The sequence below is a fragment of the Muscardinus avellanarius genome, assembly GCF_963383645.1.
Source record: "Muscardinus avellanarius genome assembly, chromosome: 1".
Classification (NCBI taxonomy): domain Eukaryota; kingdom Metazoa; phylum Chordata; class Mammalia; order Rodentia; family Gliridae; genus Muscardinus; species Muscardinus avellanarius.
In genome coordinates this window covers 14,924,821-14,950,791 of record NC_137786.1, presented here as the reverse complement: position 1 = coordinate 14,950,791, position 25,971 = coordinate 14,924,821, and the positions used below count along the sequence as shown (strand labels likewise).

At 46.3% G+C, this 25,971-nt stretch overlaps 1 protein-coding gene across 2 annotated transcripts in view; it reads left to right on the top strand.

The window, feature by feature from the left end:
- The window catches only part of RETREG1 (reticulophagy regulator 1), a gene marked incomplete at its 5' end in the record, with an annotated part of 172,667 nt that overhangs the window by 112,166 nt on the left and 34,530 nt on the right, over positions 1-25,971 (top strand). The window contains one exon of one of the 2 annotated variants that reach the window (XM_080703492.1): positions 17,559-17,593. The exons of the other annotated variant lie outside the window; for it this stretch is intronic. Within the exon in view, the coding sequence (XP_080559618.1) occupies positions 17,559-17,593 (35 nt within the window). Of the gene's footprint in view, positions 1-17,558; positions 17,594-25,971 lie in introns of those variants that run through there. 2 annotated transcript variants of the gene reach the window in all.

Genomic DNA, 25,971 nt, shown 5'->3' with positions numbered 1-25,971 from the left:
TTTTTTGAAAGACTAGTTTATAACACAAGCCTTTTTACTTGTGAGGTCACTCTCCCCAAATAATTATGAAATCTGTAATAAAATTTTCTCACTTTTTTGTGCTACTAGGGATTGAACTCTGGGGTGTTCGACCTTTGAGTTATACCCCGTCTCTTGTTTATTATTTTGAAACCAAGTATCACTAAGTTGATGAAGCTGGCTTTGAACCTACATCCTTCTGCCTCAACCTCCCAAGTACTGGGATTAAAACATGTACCACTATACCTGGCCTTCACTTTTTAATTATTATTGTTGTTGTTATTTTCGCTCACTCTACCAGGTAATTTCTATTAGACCTCCCAAACTGGCATCGACTGATGCCAGTTCTTCCTTCTCCTGTGCCATTCTATTCAAAGCAAATTGAATATTTAGCCCTAGTACTTAACACATTTTGTAAAATCATTAACGTGAAGTCATATGCTCTTGTTGAGGGCTACTCTTAGGTAAATCAAAGCAAAACACAAAAACTTTGCCTTAGCCAGGTGTGGTGGAGCATACCTGTAATCCTAGCACTTGGGAGGCTAAGCCCAGAGGATTGCAGGCTCAAAGTGACCCTCGGCAACTTAGTGAGACTCTAGAGAACCCTACTTCAAATAAATAAATAAAAAGGATGGGGACTGTAGCTTGGGAGTAGAATGTCCTTGAGTTCATTCCCCAGTAACTTACACACACACACACACACACACACACACACACACACACACCCCAAAACAACAACAAAAAGACTCCACAGAACAATAACAAAACATTTATGTTCAGAGATGAAAGGTAAAATCTTAATTTTACAAAACCCTATAAACCCTGCCAATATCATTACCCAGGAATAGCCTGATGAAATAGTTTTGAGCTCTGCCTTGGAGCCAGGTGGTCTGGGTTCAAGTGGCAGCTCCCTCTCTATCAGCTATTTGACCTTAGGCTTTGGGCAAGTGATTTAGGTACTTTGTTCCTCTCTCTAAGATCCCCCAGGAAGAAGATTCCGAGTTGGGGAAAAATAAATGTAAGGGGGAGTGCTAGGGCTCAACGTCAGGGAGGAGAGGAAGAGGAAGCAGGGCTGGACAGAGGGAGCTGTTGAGCCCTGATGCGATCTTGATGAAGGCCTCAGTCAACACGAGAGGTAGCTCCGGGATGGGATGGCCTTGCAGAGTTGCCCCAAATTGGGACAGGGAAGCCTAGCTTTCACACGCCTGTGCAGATCAGTCACTGGCTGGCCTTGGAGAGAGGCCTGACGTTAGGGGAAGCAGTTTTCTTTAGCCAAGATGGTGCCCAAAGAGGATTGGCAGCTGTGAGGTGTCCCCCCAGTGCTTCCCGCACCTGGAGAAGCGGCTCCTTCGTTCCTGCAGGGGACTGAAGGCACATCACGCAGACCCCCATGGGGGCAACGGCAGTCCTTTCTGATGGAGTTAGAATGGTGGTAAATGGATTCATATCTGTAGAAGCGTCAGAACAGCTCCGACTCTTGGTGATGGATGTGTTTGCTAAGCAAATTAAAATTAAAATCTTGGGCCTGCCTCATCTATTATTGTCTTTTCAACTTTATTAGTTTTTAGACTCCATTTCTGCAATCTGCCAAGTTCACTTCAGGGGCATTCTAGTTACTTTACAAAGCATTTCTCCTGGGATTCCACATTCCGCGGTAGAGCATGTGGAAACCTTTGGGAAGAGGGTCTGTCAGCCTCCTTTCTGCCTTTGCCCTTCCTCGTAACCGAGGGCACTGACACCATGGTTGGTTCTACAACTAATGTCACACGGGCGCTCCACCGGGTGCACCCCAGTAAACACGTGAAGACTAAGCAGGGCTTGAGGTTTCCTTTTCTCCTTAACAGTGTGCCTGTAAGTCAATATTCAATGATTTTTCTTGGAAACAGAAAATAACCTTTCTATAGAATCTCCTTGAGCTGTTGGCTACCCACTCCCTGGATGCCCCGTTGCAGGCAGAGTTTTCTGCTGTGATGGTTAAACTGATGTCAGCTCAGCTGGGCTGGAATATCCATCAAGATGTCGCTGTAAGTGTGAGTGGGCCTTGTCCTGTCTATTGAAGGCCTTATAAGCAAAAGACCAAGGTCCCTTGAAGAAAAAATTCTGCCCCTAGACGGCCTCTACTCTAGACTCAGAACTACACCTCCTGCTGGGATTTCTGGCTTTGCTTAACCTGCCCTGTGGATTTTAGACTCACCACCCTCACAATTACATGAACCAGTCCCTTAAATATCTCCATATGGACCTATTGGCTTTATCAGCTCTTTGTGGATATCCCTTTGGTCTTGTTATCCTGAGGAATCCTGATATACCTCAGAACCCGGTGTTTTCTAAGTCTCCATCCCCAAGTTTTACCAGGATTCCTGCCATACCCACCTGGAATCTGTGAACCTGGCTTCCCAACAGGGCTGAGGACAGCGCCATCTCTCTCTTTACGTGGTGTCTCAGCCTATTTGCCAAAGAGGAGCCTCGCTTTTGCCTTTTGGGTCTGTATTTTGGTGCTACTGTGAAGAAACCAGGAACAGTTGGTTTTCGTTGTTGACATGACTCCTTGACTGTCTCCTTGTCCGAGGCCGATGCACTGCGTGGGCAGGAGGGACAGGGACCGTCCTGGAGGGCGCGTGTAAACACGATGTCCTCACGCACGCCCATTGCGGATGGCGGGGACACACACGTTGTTCACTGGCCCGGCTCAAAAGCTTCCGACACAGCGTGTCCTTTTCCCTTCACTTATATTTAGGACTGAGGTGATGTTTACATTTTAATTGCTTGTGCTGGGCACAGAGGCTGAGTCAGGAGTTTGACGGGTCATCGCTCTCTACAATTTATAGCACCATTTGTGATTTCATTCTCTCATTAAAAGATAATATAAAATCAAGTTGGATAGGTAAAAGTCCGCACCGGTTCTAAGCAGGCAGGTGGGAAGCTGTGTCTGGCAGTGTGAGTCCACCATGAAAACTTATGATGAACTCTGTGTATAATGTTGCCATGGTTGGTGCTAAAAGTAGGCGCACGTAAAGAAGCCAAGTCTCATTTCTATTTTTAAACCACGGACTTTCTCTAATACTCAAAATAGGAAAGAAGAACGAAAGGGACTAATGGCGCACATGCAAAGGAAATCTGGGCTTGGTTTAAGTCTTAGAGATTTTATCAAGGCCACGGGGAAAATGGCAGCTTATTGTTTATGGCTTTCATAAGAGCACGTTGGCAGGAGTTCACACAGCTGGCTTTTGTGGAGATAAGCCGTGTTTGTGAGAGGCAGCGTTTATCACCAGTGAGCGAGGCAATAAGGAAACCCCAGTGTGCTGGGTTACTGGAGAAATCGCCCTTTTTAAGAGAGGCGGATATGAGGTCTCTGGAGGTAAAGCCCTTCCCCCCCACTCATAAATGGCAGGACCCTGCCCAGCTTTTCTTGCCACAGAGCCTTCTAGATGGGCTGGTTCCTGGAAGGCCGGGCGTGGTGGCGCACGCTTGTAATCCCCCTTAGGAGGCTGAGACAGGAGGATCGCTCAGGTTCGAAGCCAACCTCAGCTACTCAGTGAGGCTCTCAAGCAACTTAGTAAGACCCTGTTTCCAAATAAAATATAAAATAGGTCGGGGAGCATAGCCCGGAGGTAGAAAGCCTCTGGGTTCCACCCCCAGTACCACCAAAAAAGAAAAAAAATGCCTGGAAGTTAGAGGATATTGATTGGCCCAGAAACATAGTCCAAGCCCTGGGTCCTGGAAGAGAAGTCTTTTCAGCTTCTGAGCACACATCTCATCCCAGTCCAAGGCTGCGTCTGCAGGTGGCGCTCACTCAGCCCAGGCCACGGTGGGTGTTGCCAGGGGAATCGTGGTAAAGAGGGACTTGGCGGAGGCTGTCTGTCACCTGACCCAGACGCTCAAAATGGACGGGAAAAGAATAATATCTGCCACAGAGCGTCGAGCTGAAGTCTAATTTTAGTTTGGCTTCTCTCTAAAATGCTGGATCAATGAATAGACAAGTAGCATCTTCTCAGCCACCATTGAAGGGATGAAAGGTCTCTAACACTAATAATAAGCCAAATGTAACGGGCAGTATTAGCATGTAACCGAAGCATTACACAACCCAGCTTCGGACAGAAGGTTCTGTATAATCGCCCCTGCGTTTCAAGTGATAAGGTTTGCTTTGAGCCGTGCGCCACCCCGGTTGAGTCCCTCCTGTCAAGTGATAAGGTTTGCTTTGAGTCGTGCGCCATCCCGGTTGAGTCCCTCCTGTCCACCATCCGCAGAGACCTCTGTCTTGAGGATTGGACAATTTCCACTTCCTTACGCTGGCTCAGAGCTGCGCAGCTGGCCAGAGTTCTGTCTCTGGTGAGGCTCTTTGTTCTGAATTTCTGAGAACCAAAGATGCTCTGCCAAGGAACTTGCCCCCTCAGATACACAGATGGCTTGCAATAAAAAGCAAGGCAGGAAACGTTCTCAGGGGCAGGTGTGTCCCATGAGGGGTTCGGCCCCACTGGTCACAGGTGTCTCAACCCCTGCAGGAGTTCTACAGAAGTTTTATTATTGTTATTATTGGGGGAGTAGGGTTGAGAGTGTGTGGCTAGGAGAAGGATGGGAAAGAGAAGGAAGAAGGAGACGTTGGCCACATAGTTGAGGTCCATCAGCTGTGTGTCAAGGAGAGAAGGAATGAATCTACTCCACAGGCTCTCAGAGGGTGGCACAGTCTAGTTTGTAGACAGTAATTTAGGGCAGTGAAAATGGGTCTGAGTGATCGCAGGGAACAGCAGAAACCAAGTCGGCGACGGAGCACACGGGGTCTGAGAGCCTTGCCGGTGTCTCCACTCTTCCTCCAGCTGTTGCCAAGTGGTACCCCTCCCCATCTCCACTTGTCCCCAGGTTTCCCCGTTCCCGGAATTCCCTGCCGCTCCCCACTCTACTTCTCCATCCTCCATCCCCCATCCACGGAATGAGGGGCAGGTGCCTCTCGTGGACTGTACACTTAGCTCTGCTATTCAGACCATCACAGAAGTCAGCAACAGCCGGGCGTGGTGGCGCACACTTGCGATCTCAGCATTCGGGAGGCTGACACAGGAGGATCGCAGTTCACGGCCAGCGTCAGCTACTTAGTGAGGCCCTTTGCAACTCAGTGAGACCCTGTTTTAAAATAAAGAACTGGGGGTGTGGCTCAGAGGTAGAATGCCCCTGAGTTCCATCCCTAGTACCGCAAAAAAACAAAGTTAGCAACATACAACAAACATACGTGTATGAGCGTGTGTGCATGTGTGTGCACTGGGGATTGAACCCAGAGGCATTCTACTTCTCAGCTACATCCTTAGCTCTTTTTAATTTTGAAATAGGGTCTCAGTAAACTGCTGAAGCTAGCCTTGAACCTGCAATCCTCCTATCTTGGCCTCTCAAGTACTGGTATTATAGGTGTGTGCCACCATAACTGGCTTACGAGAGAAAAATTTGATAAGGAGGGCTGGACAGTCACATGACAAACGGTCCCTGTTAGAGGACACAGCCCCGGGAGGCTGGGAGCCAGCCTGCTACGGTTCACTCCTGTCTCTCCCAGGTATCTGTCCTTCCTCACATAACCTTCCACCTCTTCTGCATGTCTGTGTCCTCGGCTCCTGCCTCCCCGCTTCTCCAGCGTGCCCTGGGCGGCCGCTGCCCCCTCCCCAGCACGACTCCCACAGCGCTTCACCTCAACATGCCCTGGGTGGGCACGGTCCAACCCATAGCGGGGTGACGCAGAGGGCATGGCTTGGACAGGACACAGAGGGCGTGGCTTGGACAGGACGGGCGCCCTGGGCACGCGCTGGCCTCAGTGAGTGGTCCGTGGCAAAGATGTGTCTTCATGGTGGGGCCCAGCTGGGTCCCTAACAAACCATGTGACTGTTAAGACAGTTCTGGCGCAAATGAATACTGTAGACAATCTGACAGACTGGGTAAGAAAATGGGGACATGGGGCGGTGCCCTACAACTTGTGGCTTGGACAGGGGCACAGATGTGTTGAAGGGGTCTGTTAATAGCTATACCCTAGCAAGGGGTGCAGCCGGGGATACCCCAGCAGGCTGGAAACAGGGCACAGGGATTGCTCTAATCCATAACCCATTGCTGCAGCATAATACCGTGGGCCCGGCAGGTTATCAAGGAAAGAGGTTGACTTACTTTATGCTTCTGAAGCTTGGGAAATTCAGGAGCCCGGGGCAGCCACTGGCGAGGGTTTTCTGCTTTGTAAAGGGGTAAGCGAGTGTGCACCAAAGACCCAGTCGAGGACCGGATGCGGCTTTCGGTCTCACAATTGAAACATGACCCAGTCTCATGGCAGCTAAACCACGCAGGAGGCCGGGCGTGGTGGTGCACGCTTGTAATCCCCGTGCTTGGGAGAAAGGAAGATGGCACGGGTTCGAAGCCAGCCGTGCTGGCTTAAGAGACCCTGTTTCCAAATAAAAAGTATAAAATAGGTCTGGGAGTGTAGCCTGGAGGTAGAAGGGCTTCCAGGAACCCCAGTACCACAAAATAAATAAATAAATAAATAAATAAATAAATAACACACAGGAGGTCAGGAGATTAATTCCTGCGGGAGGGCACCTTCCTTACGACCCACTCAGCTCTCATCAGGCCCCACCTCTGACACAGCTGCATCTGAGATGAAGTCTCCAACATGTGACTTTAGGAGACACACCCCAGGTAACAGGGATAGATGTTCTCAGAATAAAGAATGGAGAGGTGGACGGAGCTTTGGGGTGATGCCTTTAGCGGTGCTAGCTCTTCTTGCTTCTTGAGGGAAGCCATGTGCTAAGGTAAAAAAGGTGAAAATATCAAATAGGTAACTGGGTCAAGGCTGATCTAATTAGTATGAGGAAGGACAGAGAAAAAGTTTTCCACTGTCTTTTCTGCTGGCTGCTCCTATCTTCTACGTGGGCCCTGAAGGCCTGGGCAAGGGGCTACCTTTGGGGAAAGAGGCCGTGTTTCTGTGCCCTGCTCCCGTCCATGGTATGAACTTTTATTGCTTTGGTGGTCATTGGTCTTTGATATATTAAGAACATTGCATTTGAGAGGAAGAAAAAAATAACTTCATATTGCTTTAAAAGCCACCATCTAGGGCAAATCTCAGTATGATTCCATCAGCCACAAAGCAACAGAGGGGACCATCTCTTCCCTGGGAGCCTGGCTTACAGATCGTCATGGTTGAATGGCTTTATTTATACCACGTACAGATATGCAAATTCTATCCTTTGATTTTTTTTTTTTTTATCTAGGGAGAATCCACTTGGTTCCAGAAATATACTGGGTTTGATAATAACACCATTCCATTTTTTTTTTATTTCAAAGTGCTTACATAACATGCGCTCTGAAGTTCTGTGGGGACAGATTCTGTATCAGCATCATTAGAATACATGGGTGGGACATAGGGCCAGGGAGAAGGGGAATTTTATACTCTTAATGAGTCAAGATAGTCAGGGAGGGAGGGACTGGCCCCTGGACTCTTTTCTGCAATCACACCCTGCTGACATCTTTTGTAATCTCCTTATCCCTTCAAGCAGTTCTGGAAATGTTTTTCAAACAGTTAAGATTGTCGGTAGCTATCTCCGACTATAATTTTTGCTCTATGTGTCATTTGGACAACATTAGTAGGGAATTACAGCTGCTGAGCTGTGCTGCAGAGTAAACACAGTACAAGCTACACACATGATTTCTGTTAGCCATGTGAAAAAAAGACAAAAAGGAAACAGATGAGATTTAGTTTTATAATTTTATTTTAGCCAGTATGTCCAAAATACTATCATTTCAACACGTAGTTCATATAAAATTATTAATGAGATAGGTGACTTTCTTTTTGTTCCTACTTGCTCTTAGAAATTGAGCGTGAGTCGGGCATGGTGGCGCATGCCCATAATCACTCGGAAGGCTGAAATAGGAGGATCGCAGGTTCGCGGCCAGCCTCGGCAACTTAGCGAGGCCCTCTGCAGCGTAGTGAGACCCTGTTTCAAAATAAAAAATAAAATAGGGCTAGGGGTGTAGCTCAGAGGCAGAATGCCCCTCGGTTTTATCCCAAGTTACCCCCCCCCAACACACACACAGAGGCAAAATTTGTACTCACAGTATATCTCAATTCAACAAACCACATCTTGGATTGTGCAGTTTTGGAGGGTCTACACATTTTATAACACTAAATGATGATACATGAAATAGCACAATGTCTGTTCTTTCACTGAGAAACGGTAAAGGCTCTCCCTTTGGCCAGACCCTGGTCAGGTTCCTGTGAACTCTTTTTCATAGGCTGTGTCCTTGGTCAAGTCCTCAAGAATCCAATTTTAATGAGAATCCCATCAAATTGGTTTAGTATGGCTTCCCTATTTCCTATATTCGATCCCTCAATAATGTCTGGTCACCCTGGCCTCCCTTCAGCAAGACTGAAGGATCAAAGATTCAAGGCCAGCCTCAGTAACTTAGCAAGGCCCTTAGCAACTTAGTGAGACCCTGTTTCACAATAAAATATAAAAAGGGCTGGAGTGTAGCTTGGAGGTAGAATGCCTCTGGGTTCAATCTCCAGCACTACAAAACAAACAAACAAACAAACAAACAAACAAACAAACAAACAAACAAGGGGCTGGGGTGAAGCTTGGAGATAGAATATCCCTGTGTTTAATTCCTAGGACCCCCCCCCCACACACACACACATTCTGTCTGATCAGTATAGCGAAGAATTGCCCTTCTGTCTTAGTCTGCTCTGTGTTGCTGTAACTGAATGCCACAGACTGGGTAATTTATAACACACAGAGCTTTATGCAGCTCACAACTGTGGAGGCTGGGAGGTCCAGGCCATGACATTCCTGGCTGCATCTTGGTGATAATTGGAGAACATCGCGTGGCAAAGGTACTGGTTCATATGTGTTTTCTTAGAATACCACTAATGCCACCTGGGGGGTCCCACCCTGATGACTGTGACCTTAATCACCTCTCTGGGTCCTACCTCCAAATATCATCGACATATGGAATTGAGGATTACATTTTTTTCTGACTCATGAACTTTGGAGCAATATATACAAGCCTTAGTACCAACCATTTAGGAATTTTCCATCTATGTCCCCAACTCCATACTGCCACTACTTCTTGGCTATAAGACCCCACTTTCTCTGGCTGTAGAATTGATCCAAGTCTCTCTCTCCTGCCACAAAATCCTATGGAGCCATTCCCTGAACCATCTGCATTTCTGTTCTTTGACAAGGGTTGGTATAGTATTTTCTGAAACAGAAGCTGTCCCCAAAGACCATATAGTATGTGTGGCCTCATGGCTAAGAACGCAACTCTGGTGCAGGGCGAGTGGGTGTGGATCCTGTAGCTGCCACTTCTTGACCAGAGGATTGTGGGGTCGGGGGCTCAACCTCTCCACGTGCCCAGGATTCTCGGCGTGGTTGCAGGAGTGTACCTACTGTGCACCAAGCACTTGGTGTTGAACAAGTGGCAAGCATCGCTGTGCTGTTTCTGGTATCTTTGAGATTCTTGTAGGGCTGTGGGTGCCTGCCGCTGATGGATGGATTGGTAAGTTACTTTAGGCTCTGAGTAGTGGTCAGTCAGTCAATCAATATGTTCAGAGCTGACAAACTATGCTACCACCCAGAGGTCCAAACGAGATAGGTCTTGAACGCTTGGGCCTGGTGGTCCTGAGGGTTGCATCCCAAGTCAGGATGTTAAATGACTGTGGGCGTTCTAGGCGTATGCCATCTTCCTTCTAGCTGTGAGGAAGGAGGTGACTTTTTTTTTTTTTTTTTGGTACTGAGAATTGAACCTAGAGGCGTTCTACCTTTGAGCTACACCCCCAGCCCTATTTTATTTTCAAAGAGGGTTTTACTAATTTGGTAAGGGCCTCACTAAGTTGCTGAGGCTAGCCTTGAGCCTGTGATACTTCTGTCTCGGCCTCCCAAGTACTGGGCTTACTGGTGTGCTCCAACACATTCGGCTAGGAAGTGACCCTGGATCCCAGTGTTTGCCGTCTTTAAGCCCATGGCCTCATGGGATTGAAACCAAACAACAAAGACTAGCTCAAGGCATGACAACCTCTGAATCAAGTCATCCCCTGTACAGCCAGGCCAGCCCCAGGGCCAGGTGCGCAAGTGAGAGAAGTCCTTCCCCCGGGTCTGGGGACCCGGGTATTTGTAGTTGATATTCCCGAGGCTGCAGCCAGGGAGCTCCTTCAGAGCGAGGCCGGCTTGCCCCGCGTCTGCTCCCAGACCCTTTGTCCTAAGGCACTTTCTAGGGACTTCCTTCTGGGAGAAGCTGGGATGGGAGCAGTTCTGAAGGAGTCACCTTAATCTGTCCCTTGGTCTGAGACATTGAGGCCATTCCTGAGAGTAAGGGAGGTGTCCTGCAGCCTGGCTTGGCTCGGGGCCTTCCTGCCTCTGGGCTTCCAGCCAGCATGATCCATTCTGGAACTCTCTCAGGAGCCACTGGCACTTTTTTTTTTTTTTTTTTTTTTGGTACTGAGGGTTGAATTCAGGGGTACTCTGCTTCCAATACTTCCAAGCTAAATCCCCAGCCCTTTTTATTTTTTGTTTTTAAACAGGGCCTCACTACTTTACTGAGGTCTTGCTTTGTTGTTGAGGTTCTGTCCTCGAACTTGTGATTCTCCTGTCTCAACCTCACAAATATTGAGATTACAGATGTGCGCCACCACACCTGGTGTGTGTGTGTGTGTGTGTGTGTGTGTGTGTGTGAGAGAGAGAGAGAGAGAGAGAGAGAGAGAGAGAGAGAGATACACCCCTGCCAAACTTTTTATTTAATTTTGAGATAGGGTCTCACTAAGTTGCTGAGGATAGCCTGGAACACGCAGTCCTCCTGCCTCAGCCTCCCAAATCTCAGCGATTACAGGTGTACGCCACTGTGCCCAGCCAGAATTCTTAAGCGGGCTCACATGGGCTTGGCTACCTTAAACGCCTTCCTCTCCATCAGTTCCCCGCCATCGCTCCCAGGGTTGACCGTGGCCTGTAGGACAGGTTGAACCGTCCTTCAGCAGGGGCCACTTGAGCTGCGTGTGTGGAGCTGTGTGTGTGTGCGGAGCTGTGTGTGTGTGTGTGTGTGTGTGTGTGTGTGTGTGTGTGTGTGTGTGTCTGCGTCTTTCTCTATGTCGTCCTCATTGGCGTTACTACCTTTGCCACCGAATGCTCTCTCCTGGATCCTGTCCAGAGCGCACCCCTCCAACACACGATCACCAAAACCTATGGACCGCATCACCAGTAGTCAGCTCACAAACCAGAGTGGGGATCAGGAAGAATTCAGGTTGGAGGGGTCTTCTCTCTCTCACACTGATGCTCATCTTGCCATGGGAGCTGAGGTGCAAGCCTGGCATCCTTTTGTTTGAATAGATTTGTCTGGTTTTAATGGTGCGTCTTATACTGTCAGGGCAATCGTGTGTTAGGATTAACTTTGGGCCTGAGTACAATCATACCCACTTCTAGTTTTGTTCATGGAGAACACATTCCAAGACTACAGGGGAAGCCCGAAGCTGGATAAAACCAAACCCACTGTATACTACTTTTTAAACGTGTGTACATGCTCAGGATAGAGTTTAATTTATAAATTAGTCAAGGGATCAGTAATAAGAATTTTCTGTAAATCTTAGCAACCTCAACATACAGGTTCTTTCTCTTTCCTTAATAGGTAAAAATCCTTTTACCTTCTTACTTAATGGGAGCAATTTACTCTGGCATATCTGTAACCACTTTTATGGTCTGGGGCTATTATTAAGTTAAGGGTGTGTGTGTGTGTGTGTGTGTGTGTGTGTGTGTGTGTGTATGTGTGTGTGTTAAGAGGGATTAAACCCAGGGGCACTCTAACTCTGAGCTGTAACCCCCCTGCCCCAGCCCCTTTTGACTTTTTGTTTTGAAACAGGGTCTGAGAGTTGAAACAGATTTCTGAGAGTCTTGTAGTGTTGCTGAGACTGTCCCCGTGCCTGCGATCCTCCTGTCTCAGCCTCCCTAAGTACTGGGATCGCAGGCGTTTGCCACCAAGCCTGACTAAATGAGTGTTTTCTGATCACAGGTATCACAGTTCCCTCCACAGTTGACCAGAAACCAAGACGGCCCCACATGACCGGTGGGCAGGCTGTGTACACACGGCGTGAATTTGGTGGAGAAAGGTTTGGTTTGTGTCCTGGGTGGAACAGGACAGGAAAGGGCAGAATGGGATGGGGTGGTGAGAGAGTAAAACTTAGAAATTGTTTATCTGTAGAATTTTCCATTTAGTGTCTTTGGCCTGAAGTTGACGTTGGATGGTTGAAATTGTGGAAGCCAAAGCCATGGATTAATTGGAACTACTCTGATGGACTCTCCGAGTAACAGGCGCATGCGTGGCGTTTTATTTCTCTCTCACCGGCAAGTTCAGAGGCAGAGTGTGGTCCGTGGCTGTTGACTCAATGTCGTTCAGCCCCAGGCTTCTTTTTTTGAGCCCTGCCATGCTTGGTCCCCGTTGCATAAGTTACCTCTGCCAGAGTGGCTTCTGGGGATCCATCCATTGCGTCTGCATTCTATTTAGAAAGTAAATGAGAGGAGTGAAGGGGATGTCCATCCAGGAAGATTCCTAGGGCTGCTTAATGTTTCTGTATCTCTTTATTCAAAACTCCAGTTTCATACTTGGGAGCCTGAAACAGAAGGATCTCAGGTCAAGGACAGCCTCAGTGGGGCAGTGAGACTCCGAGCAACCTACCGAGACCCTGTTAAAAATTTAAAAAATAACAATAAAAAGGGTTGGGAGTGTAGGTCAGAGGTAGGATGCTCCTGGGTTCAATTCACAGTAACAAACAAACAAACAATAAAAACAAACACCCTCAATCTCAAGGTCTTACTTAGCTCAAGCAAGACGGAGCGATCTAGTGTTTAGATTACTGCTAGAAACGGAGCTCTCTGTTGACCGGCAACGTGGGGAGGGGTATGAGCGAGAGCGGGTCTGTACAGTAGCGCCAGCATCTCAATGTTCGCTGTTTATAGTGCCCTTTGACCTGCAGGTGAGGGAGGGTCCGTCACAGCGTCTCTGAAAAAAGCTTTAATCAAAGCTTCTGCGGGGGGGTGGGGGGGAGAAAAAAGAAAAAAAGAAAGGGAGGAAGGAAAGAAGAAAATTCTTAGTCTAATGATTGTGTGAAGAGGAGAAAGGCACCATGGACAAAGTAGACCTTTAGCTTGGAAATGGCAATGGTTTTTCTTAGGATGCGCTATATAATTAAATTGCAAAGGGAAAAATTTTAAATCTCATTTAAAGTACATTGCTAAAATGAAATGCACACAAATTTGGGGGAAATGTGGACACTGGAAAAGGTAAAATAGGGAAGCGTGTAGCACACGGGTTTCTGCCAGAGCATGTGGGCCCTGCAGGTCTTTGTCTGGAGGAGGGAGCAGAGCGCTCAGCACAGGGGCGGGCAGCCTGGGGCCACTGGCCTCACCGGTGCCCCCCAAAACTCTGCTGGACCAAGCCTTCAGCCTCTGAAAACCTCGGCGACAGCTTCAGTGGGCATCGGTTTCTCTCTGCATTCTAAATGTCCACGAGGTCTCAGATCAACAGCCCTAGGAGTGCCCAGCAGTGTCTGGGGGAGGGCTGTAGGACCTCCGTGGGACACCCCTCTGTGGTCAGCTAGTCTGTGGTCTTTGCTACCGGTGTTGTCTCTTTCTTCCACTGTCCTTGTGAGTTTAAAATTTTTCCTCAAATATACCTAAAGGGAGCCGGGCGTGGTGGCGCACATTTGTAATCCCTGCGCTTGGGAGGCGGAGACAGGAGGATCGCGCAGGTTCGAAGCCAGCCTTGCTGGCTTAAGAGACCCTGTTTCCAAATAAAAATATAAAAAAGGTCTGGGAGTGTAGCCTGGAGGTAGAAAGGTTTCCAGGAACCCCAGTACACCAAATATATATATATATATATATATGTGTGTGTGTGTGTGTGTGTGTGTGTGTGTATGTATATGTATATGTATATGTATATGTATACATACATACATACATACATACTTAAAGGGGAAGCAATTCTAAAATGCATAAAGTAGTGTGTGAAGGGAGTATTAGAAAGTATTTCATGGTAGTAACAGTTAATTCACAGTTATCGCAGGGATCAGTTAATCGACCTGTAAAACTGAGAGGTGAGTTTTTGGGATATAGTCAGTTCTGTAGTTAACTGGTACCTAAGTTGCGTAGTGAAATAAGAGCTTAGGAGAACAGGGTAAAATTAAAAGACAGAATGGTGAGAACTCAGCTAATACCGTCAGTTATTTGTTCTGGTTAATGTTAGGTACAGTGCTGAAATACCATTACGGATAGTATTTTCAATATTTCTTTTTCTTTTGCTTGCAGTACTGGGGATGGAACCTAGGAGCATTCTACCTCTGAGCTACATCCCCAGCCCTATTTTTTATTTTTATTTTTTTATTCTTTATTTTGAAACAGGGTCTCACTAAGTTGCGGAGGGCCTCACTAAGTAGCTGAGGCTGGCTGAGAACCTGCGATCCTCCTGTCTCAGCCTCTCAAGTACTGGAATTACAAGTGTGCGCCATCCTGCCCGGGTTATTTTCAGTATTTCAATTCTTTAAAACCCTGGTGATTTCTAACAGTAGAGTACACGGCTTTGGTTCCACGAGGTTTCTGTCCACCCTGATCTACAGAGATCTGTGAATGAGTTTTCTTTCTGGTACCTGTATCCCAGAGATGCATTTGAGAATATGTGTGTGTTGAACGTTGGGCCTTGACGTTTCTAAATCTTAGGTTTGGTGTGAAAGAGTAAGTCTTCTAAAGAACTGCTTCTGATTGTGCCCGGCGTCACCACCAAATTGCCGGCGGAATTCAGAAGAAAGCAGGCGACCATAGTGTTTGTTTAGACCTTTCAATTCTTTTATGTTCTAGAAAGCCACTCTGACAAATATTCATGTGATGAATGCTACTTATTTTCACATGTAAAATAAAACCACTGTGACAATTATAACATATGGAAGAGAAATATCTTGCTGAGATTAGCTGTCATATGTAAAAAGATGAAAAAGTATATATATGAAATATGTACCAATATATATTATGTATAATTTATATATAAAATATTTATAAAATATATGTACCAAATATATATATACCATATAAAATATATAAAATATACACATATATATGTATATATGTGTGTATACGTACATATGTATGTGTATATATATGTATATATATAACATACACATATATATGTATATATATATATATTTGGTACTGGGGATTGAACCTTAAACCCAGGGACATTCTACTTCTGAACTGTACCCCTAGACTTCTTTTTGAAAAAATAGGGTATCACTAAGTTTCTGAGGGTTTTGATTAGTTGCTTAGGCTGATCTTGAACCTATGATCCTCCTGTCTCAGTCTCCCAAGTACTGGGATTACAGGTGTGTGCCCCCATACCCAGCCATATATTATTTCTTAACAATTAGATCTTACTTTCTAGCCGGGCATGGTGGCGCACACTTGTAATCCCAGCATTCGGGAGGCTGAGGCCGGAGGATCGTGGTTTTCGCGGACAGTCTCTGCTACTTAGTGAAGCCCTCTGCAACTCAGTGAGACCTGGTTTCAAAATAAAGAACAAAAAATAGGGCAGGGGCTGTAGCTTGAAGGTTGAATGCCCCTGGGTTTCATCCTCAGACCCACAAAAAAATAAGTAAATAAAAATAATTAGATCTTACTTTCTGCCTTCTGAATGTTTCCAATCAGAAAAGAAGACATTGAGCCGGGCGTGGTGGCGCACGCTTGTCATCCCCGCGCTTGGGAGGCAGAGACAGGAGGATCGCGCAGGTTCGAAGCCAGCCACGCGCGCTGGCTTAGGAGACCCTGTTTCCAAATAAAAATGTAAAAATAGGTCTGGGGGTGTAGCCCGGAGGTAGAAGGGCTTCCAGGAACCCCAGTACCAAAAAAAAAAAAAAAAAAAAGAAAGAAAAGACATTGAGCTAGTCATGGTGGTGCACACCTGTAATCTCGGTGCTTGGGCGACTGAAATAGGAGGACTGCAGATTTGAGGCCAGCCTAATCAACTTAGACCCTCTTTCAAAATAAAAAAATTAAAAAGGGCTGGGATGTAGCTCAGAGGTAGAATGCCCCTGGATTTAGACCCCAGTACAAAAACCAAAAACAAACAAATAAAAAACAAGGGAGAGTTAGAAAAAGAGAAAAGAAAAAAGAAAATGGTTTCAGGGTATATCCATAGCCTTCACAGAATATTTCTAAAGGAATTTCTTTTGGTGTCTTTGGAAGCAAGAAGCTTTGAGGTGTTTTTTGTGGGTCTAGGGATGGAACGCAGGGGCATTCAACCTCTGAGCTATACCCCTTGCCCTATTTTTTATTTTTTATATTGGAACAGGATCTCACTAAGTCGCAGAGGGCCTCACTAAGTAGCTGATGCTGTCCACTAATCGTGATCCTCCGGTCTCAGCCTCCTGAATGCTGGTATTACAAGCGTGCGCCACCACGCCTGGCTTTTGAGGTGGTTTTTACCTGACTCCTTTAAGAGGAGTCATAGCAGTGTTTTGAGAACCTCTCTCTGTGCAGAGACGAGCCCAGCCATGAAACGCCCTCCACGGGGAAGCTCTGGGGAGATGGCCCTGTGCCCAGGGGGACATTTCCATGCTGATTCCTGTGCATGTTTGCTCCGAGTTGACAATCCAGATGACCCAAAGAGAGGTTTCCTTTTAAAGCAATGTGTCTCAAAATCTAATTGCTTCCTGGGTGAGGGACCTGGGAGACTGAGACAGGAGAATGACGGGTTCGAGGTCAGCCTCAGCAATTTAGCAAGACCCTATTTGCAAACGAAAATAAATAAGTAAATACATACACAAATACATAAATAAATGGCTGGGAGTACAACCAGGAGGTTGACTGCTCCTGAATTCAAATCACAGCACCAAAAAAAAAAATTTTTTTAATGGCACAGTAGACTTTGCCCCTTTTTCTGAGTAAGGGACCTTTCTGCCCAGTGCCCGGGCTTCGTGGGAACAGGCGGCCTCTGGACTGTGGCAGGTACGGCCTGTGTGGCTCTCTGCTCTCCATTTCCCTCCTGTGACTCAAGGAGACCTGATAGCCCAGGGTGAAGTTTCACCCGCCCCGTGGTGGCCACTCCACCTTTTGGTGGGTGCCTGTCATGCCAGGAAAAAAAAAAAAAAAGAAAGAAAAGAAAAGAAAAAGGCAAGCTCAAGGGAAGGCTGGCCCGGTGAAGTCATCCCGGGAGGTGGCGACGCCTGTCCACAGGACTGTAGGAAAATGCTAGGCAGCCCGGCCGCGTGGATCCCAGCTGCCAGCCAGGGCCCTGGAGTACGGGGTGACCTCTTTATTTTTAGAAGGGAGCAGTCATAATAACCCGCGCTTAGCTCCATTCAAGCAGGCGCTTGGGAAGTTTGTAAACACCAACTTTCTGAGCAGGGAGGAGCACTTTTTTTCTAAAAAGGGAAGATCTTCTCTGCTGGGGTTTTCCCTCCTGCTAGTCAAGGTTCTGTGGAAAGGTTCATTTCTGGGCCCTGGGCTGCGGCAAGAGGTGTGGTAGCTTCAGCTCCAGGCCTGTTTTCTTAAAGGGCAGAAATGCCGGAAGGTGAGGACTTGGGGCCAGGCAAAAGGTAAGTTTTTCTGGAGCGTTTCATCTGCTCGTTATCTTCTTAAAACTGTTAGGTCTCATTCAAAAAGTGGAAAGTTTAAATGGGAAATAAAAAAAAAATTAGGAATGCCATGCTTTAATTCCAGGAGACTGAATTTTCCTTGGAATGAACTATCCCAAGAGAGGCAAATTTAGCTTGGTGTGTACTATTAGGAATAGGCAAAGAAGCAGTTTTCTTCACTAAAGAAGCGACGGCCTGACATTTTTAAAAAACATGGTTTTCCTGGGGCACGGTGTAAAGTTGGACTTGAATTTTTTGAATGTTTCCTTTTTGACTTAAGGTACTAATTGTTGGAAATCTGAGTTCATGAACAGTTTTAAAAGTGTGTTTTAAATACTTGCTAAGTGGTCCCGAAGGTTAAATATTGGGTCAATATAGCAGTTTTGATACCTGAAAGTTTTCTTTTGCCACAATTCCTATCTGTGGCAGTGTGACCAATTTGGTCCTCTTATGCAAGACATTCATTGTATCAGTATTTTAAATAATGGCTAAGCCCTGGGAAGGTGGTAGTGGAGGAGGGAGGGGAAGGATGTGGGTAATTAATTCTTGCTGTTCTGAGCACAACTGTGCCCAGGTGCAGAGGGTCCGTTTTAACTCCTTTGCTGATAACAAAATTGGTCTGAATCAGTTAGAAGTCATCACTGAAATCTAAGTGGGGTCATTGAATTATGGATATGAAGAAGTTGAAGGAAAATTATGCAATAAAGAAAGGGGTCATGAACAATTTGATTACCAACTGAAGTATCAACTGGTAACTCTTCGGGAGCAAGAGCGTCAGAGGGTGTGTTTGAAAGCCTCTGGTGCCTTTGTATATGGTGATTATAATCAGTTGTAGTATTGTCCTGGAAAAGCTACCTTTCTCCTTGGTTTTCTGTTTTCTTCCAAATTCCTTTTCAGTGCTTGAAGGGGGACATTGAGTTGACATTTAATTGAACAATGAAATAATTTTCTACTAAAATGAGACATTAAATCAAGAACTTGAAGATGAACTTTATACAAGTACCCGGAGGGGTAGATGGATTAAACTACTTAAGAAAACCTTTTCAGAGAAAGTCAAATGCCAGTTTTCGTTCCAAGAGGCCAAGTTGGTCCCTGGATAGCGCGTGTGTCTTTTCCTGGACATCTTAACATTTCTGAAAGCGAGACCTTCTCTTTCCTCTTGCACCTCACCATTTACACCAGAGCTGTGCGTAGGGTTTGGCTCAGAACAGACATTTTAAATACATACTTTTGAAAGGAATGTTTTATAAGCTGTTTGATTCCTGCAGTACATCTGCTGAGGCACCTCATCAGTCTAGGATTGAAGCAGGGATTTGGCAGAAGTGCAATGAGGGTTGATTTAATGATATGCAACGTTATCACAATTAAATTAAATAGGAATTGTCAATAATACATATTCTGAACTAACAGCTCATGATGTCGACTAAACACACTACTTTTTTCTGAGACTATTTTAGTGGTTAAAGTGAAGGCACATTCAGGGAGCATGTCTACTAAATATATTTACACCCATAGCAGTATATTATGCAACATACATTGATAAGTATTACCACCAAGATCTAATAATATATTTGATCAAACTCATTTTCCTTTGAGGTAGTATGTTTCTGTGTCCCCCTCTTTTATTTTGATGAGAAAACTTTCCATTCTTAGCAGGCAGCAGTTTTTATACTTTGCTTTATTAACTCATATATTTGTTCCCTCTCTGTGCAGAAAGAAAGAGCGTCCTGGACAGGGAAAGCTTAGAGCCAGGCCAGAATTAAATATTTGCAGTTGAGGGAGGATTTTACTCTTGCTAAATTTGAGATTCAGTGCCTTGGGACAAGTCCTTTAGTGCCATGTCTAAAGAGGAAATAACTATTATAAGTCATGAATCTGCTGACAAAACATGTTCTCGGGCTTGATTGCAGTAGGTTCTGATTGAATCTCACATTAAGGCTTATTCATGTTACTTGGGCCTCATTTTGGAATTTAGTGTCCCGGGTTGGTGTGTAACTGCCAGTGAGCTAAATCTGAGTTTGTTTTTTTAAAAAGACGGGTGGAATCCGAGAGATGGGAGCTTCATTCGTGTCCTGGGGTGTGTGCCTCAGGCACCCCGGGTACCTGCTGCTTTGCTGGCCCTGTGGCTCCCAGGTGCTATTTTGTATTTTTCAAATGGCCCCCAGTGACCGCAGGGGCCTGGGACCCGGGGGCCATTTGAAAAATACAAAATATGTATTTTGTCTTTTATCAGTAGTGATAAAAGCTATTTGTTTTTTATCAGTAATAAGCTCTGTCAGTAAAAAGCCTCTGTAGACTGTGCCATTTCCAAGGTCACGAGCTAAAGAGAGAGGGCAAGAAAGCCACTCTCAAGCAGGTGCAGGAAGGTACAGGCCTAGACTGGACGTCCTGGGTACCAAGGAAGAAGGAAAGAAAAAAACCAAACTTAAACAAAAACAAAACAAAACGAAAAACCAGGGCAGCCAGCGACTGAGATGCAGACACCGTGTCTCAGTGAGTTGCTGAAGGACTTGCTAAGTTGCCGAGGCTGGTCACAACCTCTGCTCCTCCTGTCTCAGCCACAAGTACTGGGATTACAGGTGCGTGCACCACTGTGTCCAGCCAGGAAGTAAAATTTATAGTGGTGCTGTGGATGAGTACCTGGGGTCGGGGATGGGTGGCGGCAGGCGTGGTACCAAGCAAGATGTGACCGCTGGTTCAGGACTCTGAAACCTTGCCATTTGACTTGAGTTACATATTTGTTGGGAACAAGGTCACTGGGTATCTAAACTGGTGGCTTTGTGACACCAATTTCTGCTGCTCAGACCGTCTCTAGAGCGGGAGGTGGGAGGTGGGAGGTGGTCGTGCCTAGGTTGAGTGTCCCCTATGGGAAATACCTGGGACCAGAAGTGTTTGGATTTCAGATTTTCTTAGATGTCTGTGGAATCTTTGCCTAAACATGAGATATTTGGGGACGGGACCCAAGTCTAAACACAGAATTCATGTGTGCTTCATATGGATCTTAACAAACGGCCACAGCAAGTTTTTTTTTTTTTTTTTTTTTTTTGTGGTACCGGGGTTCCTGGAAGCCCTTCTACGTCGGGGCTATACTCCCAGACCTATTTTATACTTTTAAAAAAAAATTTGGAAACAGGGTCTCTTAAGCCAGCGCGGCTGGCTTCGAACCTGCGTGATCCTCCTGTCTCCGCCTCCCAAGCGCGGGGATGACAAGCGTGCGCCACCACGCCCGGCTCAGCAGCAAGTTTGATAGGACACTTGTAGCGCCCGTGTCTTGACTGTGACCTGTTGTCTGATGTGACCTGTGCAAATCTGCACTTGTGATGCCATGTTGTACAAAACGTTTCTGATTTTGGGGCATTTCAGATTTTAGATATTCAGCTGAGGGGTGCTCAGCTTGTTTTTGTTTCTGGATATATCTTTGTATTTAAGAAAACCGAATGGGCCGGGTGTGGAGTGCACACTTGTAATCCTCGTACTTGAGAGGCCAACACAGGTTTGTGGCCAGCCTCAGCTCCTTAGTGAGGCCCTTCTAACTTAGTGAGACTCTGTTTCAAAATAAAGAATGAACAATAGGGCAGAGGGTGTAGCTCAGAGGTAGAATGCCCCTGGGTTCAATCCCCAGCAACACACACACACACACACACACACACACACACACACACACACAGCTCTCTGAGAGCACAATGGCCTATTTAATATTTGGAAATGTTATTAGCAATTGCTTTGAATTTTATTTTGGGGGGTTTCAGAGACATTGACTTAAGTATATTCTGTGACCCAGATGTTTTAATAATCTGGATCGGCTGGATTGTGGATTAATATTACATCGTAAACGAGGCCTGTCCTTTGATAACACCATTTTTGTTGTTGCCGTTGTTAAATAGAGGGCAAGGATGAGAAATGTTTCACACAGAAATCTGCCCAGGGTGCCTCAACTCAGACTCAGTGCACCTCCACATTCGACAGAAGCAGAGTCCCGTAGGAACATATAGTTCAGTTTTTCTATGCTTGAAAGTCTTTATGGTGCCTCTGGCACAGATATAAATAAAGGCCACACTGCTGTGAAGTGAGGACAGATGGCTGCCCCAGAGCCTGTGCCTCAGACACACAGGTGACCGTGACATGGTGATGACCCCCTAGGTGGATTAGCATTCAGAAAGGAAGCTGGCGTGGGCTGGACACCTCGATGCGCAAGAGAGGAGGGAGGGAGGGGCTGCAGACAAGTAGGAGAAGTATACAGGAGCCTCTCGCTTGGCCTGGTAGGTGTGGTGTGTTGGTGAAGATTCAACAAGCCGCTCTCTGGGGGAAAGAAGTCCTGATCTCTAGCATGTGCTGATTCTGGAGGTGTAAGCGCTCCCGCTGCGGTCGATCTCAAGCTACCACGGAGGTGCCTGAAAGTGGAGTTGGATAGAGAACTGCCGTGTTGCTTTAGGGACCTGTGGAGCTTAGCCCTTGTCTACAGGCGATCGTCGGCCAAGACAGGAGCTGGTATTTAGTGCTCTGTCTTCTTCATTTGCGTGCTCCTAGCCACACGTTAGTCAGTTCCAGCACTGTGACAATACACCTGAGAAAGCCATCTTAGAGGGAAGGTTTGTTGGGTTCGCTCTTTCAGCACTTTCAGTTCTTGGTCAGCTGGCTCCATTGTTTGTAGGTCTGCGGCTAGGCTGAGCATCATGGTGGAAGGATGTAACGGAGCAGAGGCGCTCAGCTCTTGACAGCCAGAAAGCAGAGAAAAAGAGAAAGAGAAAGAGAAAGGGACTGGGGACGGGGCATGCTCCCAAGGGCTTCTTTTAAAGAGATCTCGACTCCTGCATCTTTACCACCTCTCAGTCGCCCAGCAGTTGGGCTCCATTGGTGGTTGGTCCCCGGAGGACATCAGAGGCCTCACGAGCCGGTCGCTCTCCCAAAGCCCCACCTCCAGACACCGCTGCTCTGGGGACGATGCCTTCAGCGAGAACTTCTGAAGAATATTCCGGATGCGAGCCATCACACCATTGCAAATATTCAGTAAAGGTTTATTGAAGGAATTAATGATTTACTTGTTTCCCAGTCTCCCAGACAGTCATGGAAAATGTCTACCAGGCTTGGACAGTGCTTATCACATTGGAAATCCTGCTTTCGGCCAGCTGGGTTAATATTTGAAACTGATTAAGAACATGTGGAACAATGCAATCTGTCCTTGTGTTAAGAGAATTTGTTTTAGCACGAGATCGCTCCATCACTGGTCACCCTGCAGCCATAAACTTCTAGAGAAGTTGGCGGTCTGCAAGCCCCTGTAAGGCTGATCTCTTGTCTTCCAAGCACAGAGCAACTAATTTTCTGCTGCTGTCTTCCCTAAAATGTGCTGAAGGTCTGTTTGGTTTGCAGTGCCCAGAGAGGGCTCCAGCTGCTGAGGGGTGGGCCGCGGGCAGGCGTGTCCATGGTGAGTGGCGGAGCAGAAGTCTAATGGTGTGGGCCCGGATTCCCTGCCTTCTGTCTCTTTATGACAGATTAGTGTCTAAATCTATTTGGTTGTCTTGCTTCTCCATACCATGCTAGTCTGAGCTCATACACTGTCATTCATATATTTATTATTATTATTATTATTATTATTATTATTATTTAATTTTTGGTACTGGGGATTGAACCCAGGGAAATTCTACCTCTGAACTACACCTTCCGCCCCTCTTATTTCTTATTTTGAAGCAGGCTTGCACTAAGCCACAGAGGGTCTCAGTAAGTTGCTGCAGCCTAAATGACCGCTCACTCCTTCCTCTGCCGTGCAAGCACTGCAGACCACTGAGCTCTGTCCCCAGCATGGCCGGCCACACTGTCCGGCTCCTGACGAGCAAGTGCGCTCCATAGACTATCTTTGTGGTTCACTGGGGCTCACTCACAGTGTCAACTATTTCAACCATCCTGCAGTGTGACCGCAAGCACTGGCCTTGGGCTGAAAGAAAGCCGTTCTTATTCCTGGCTACAGTGCCCAGCCTCATTCTGTATTAGCTGGGTGACTTGGGCAAGCTGCTTAACCTGAGTTTCATTTTGTTTTCAGTAAAATGGGGACAGTAATGCCTATCTTAGGGGCTTGTCTTATAAATAGGGCAAGCCACATTAAATGTTAGTTTTGAGCTGGGCTTGATGTCACATCCCTATTACTTTGAAATCTGAGATGAGAGGATCACAGGTTTGAGGTCAGCCTCATCAATTTAGCAAGACCTTTGGTAACTTTGAGAGACTCTTTCAAAATAAAAAATAAAGTAGGGTTAGGGGTGTAGCTTAGGTAAAAACACCCCTGGGTTAAAGCCCTAGTATATATGTATATATGTGTATATGTGTATACATATGTATGTGTATATGCATATATGTGTATATGTGTATATGTGTATATGTATATGTGTACATATGTGTATATGTGTATAATATCCACACCCCCCTATACACATTAGTTTAGGGTTTGGGCTTTATCTTGGTGGGAGAGTACTTGCTTAGCATGTATGATACCCAGGTTCCAGCCTAGTATAGTAAAAAAAAAAGTTAGTGGATGGTTCATTGTTAAGTCCTCAGAAGTAATAAATAATAATGATGTATAAGGGATACATTTCCTTAAACAATACAGAAGAAGTCACTTTTGAGTAAAAAACACCCCGGTCGCCTGCGGTCTCCTCCTGGCGCATGTCGGATTGCAGACATACAGTTCTCAGCAGGTATGTCCTCCACCCTCTGAGGGCAACTCAGCTAGGGTGGGGTGCAGAGCTGCCTGGAACCCCAGCTCCCGAGACACGCTGAGGAGGAGCGTTGCTGGTTAATCATATCCAGATGGTCCTTTGCTCTTCCTGTTTGCAACGGGGATGTGAAGGGAGTGTGTTCTGTTCACCTTGTTCTGACCCTGCCCAGGATCACTTTGGTGCAGGTGGGTGCTGATGTCATGTCACAGACGCGCTGAGTGAGATTATGGCCAGCCCTCGGTATCCTCTGCAGGGCTTGGTTGCAGAGCCCCTGGGATACTGTGGCCCGAGGATGCTAAAGTTTTCGTCTGCAATATGCTGCAGTATTTGCCCAGAACCCATACACAGATCTCTTCTGCTTTAAATCATCTCGAGATTACTTATAATACCTGATGCAATGTAACACAGCTGGGAAGAAGGAGAAGAAAAAAATGGATTCATTTTCAGTACAATTGCAACTTTAAAAAGAAAAATTTTCAACCGAAGTTTGGTTGAATCTTCAACTGCAGAACCCACAGATACAGAGAACTGGGGATGGAAGTCAGGGGGCATTTTGCCTCAGAGCTACACCCCAATCTTTTTTATTCTTTGTTTTGAAAAGGGCCTCACTAAGTAGCTGAGGCTGTCTGTGAACCTGGATCCTTCTGTTTCAGGCTCCCGAATGCTGAGATTACAAGCATGAACCACCATGCCTGGCTTGTATGACCCCTTCTAAGGGGAAGTGAGGATGCTCACGCCGCACATCTTACAGGGAAAGTAGTTTCCATGGGAGGAATTGCAGGCTTGGAACATACATGCATCTCTGTACAATTGCTTTGTCTTCATGTTATGGGCGCTGTGAATTTGCCAAATGGTTGTTTCCATCTCTGAGCCATTGGAGATTTGGCACTAAAATTACAGCTTTGGTGCCCTAAAATTAGAGCAAGTCTGTAAGACTCTGGAATGTGCTTCTGGATGCTCTTTTCCCATATGGTTTGCTATTCACCTCCTTTCCCATCTATCATCAGCCAGAAGGATGCCGTCTTACCCTGCAGGCCACCCTCCCCCATGCATGCACAGGTCATATCCTAAGGCATCCAGCAGGGGGAGCCAGTGTGGGCCTCTGACGTCCATGCCTGGCTCTGACCCCAAGCAGGGGGCCTGGGATAGGGGCTCATCCCCATTTTCTATGTTGCACAGATGTATCCTATAGCCAAGAGAGTAGCCTGGGTTACTTCAGATTTTATATCTACCTATCTAGCCTACAGATAAATATACACAAGGGGGGAAAAGTGCCTCATTCACCTAGTTTTTAAATTTAAGACTAGGGGACAAAAAGAGATTAGATTTTAGAGGTCCGTTTAAGGGTTAAAGAATAGGGAAAGAAATACACTGTCTCTGCTCTATTGTGAAAAATTAGGGCATCAGCGTGCAAGGCTAAAAGATTTCTTTGAAAATCGATATTTTCTTCAGCTATCAAACTTCTCTTAACCAAATCCTAGGGATTTTAGTTTGTTTCTGCAGCCAGATGGCCCCCTGGAGCCAATATTAATATGTAATGGGAGCCATCCAGAACTCAGGGGGAAGACCTGCAGGCAGGACTGCGTTTAAAGAATCTGCTTGCCTGGCGTGGTGGCGCACGCTTGTAATCCC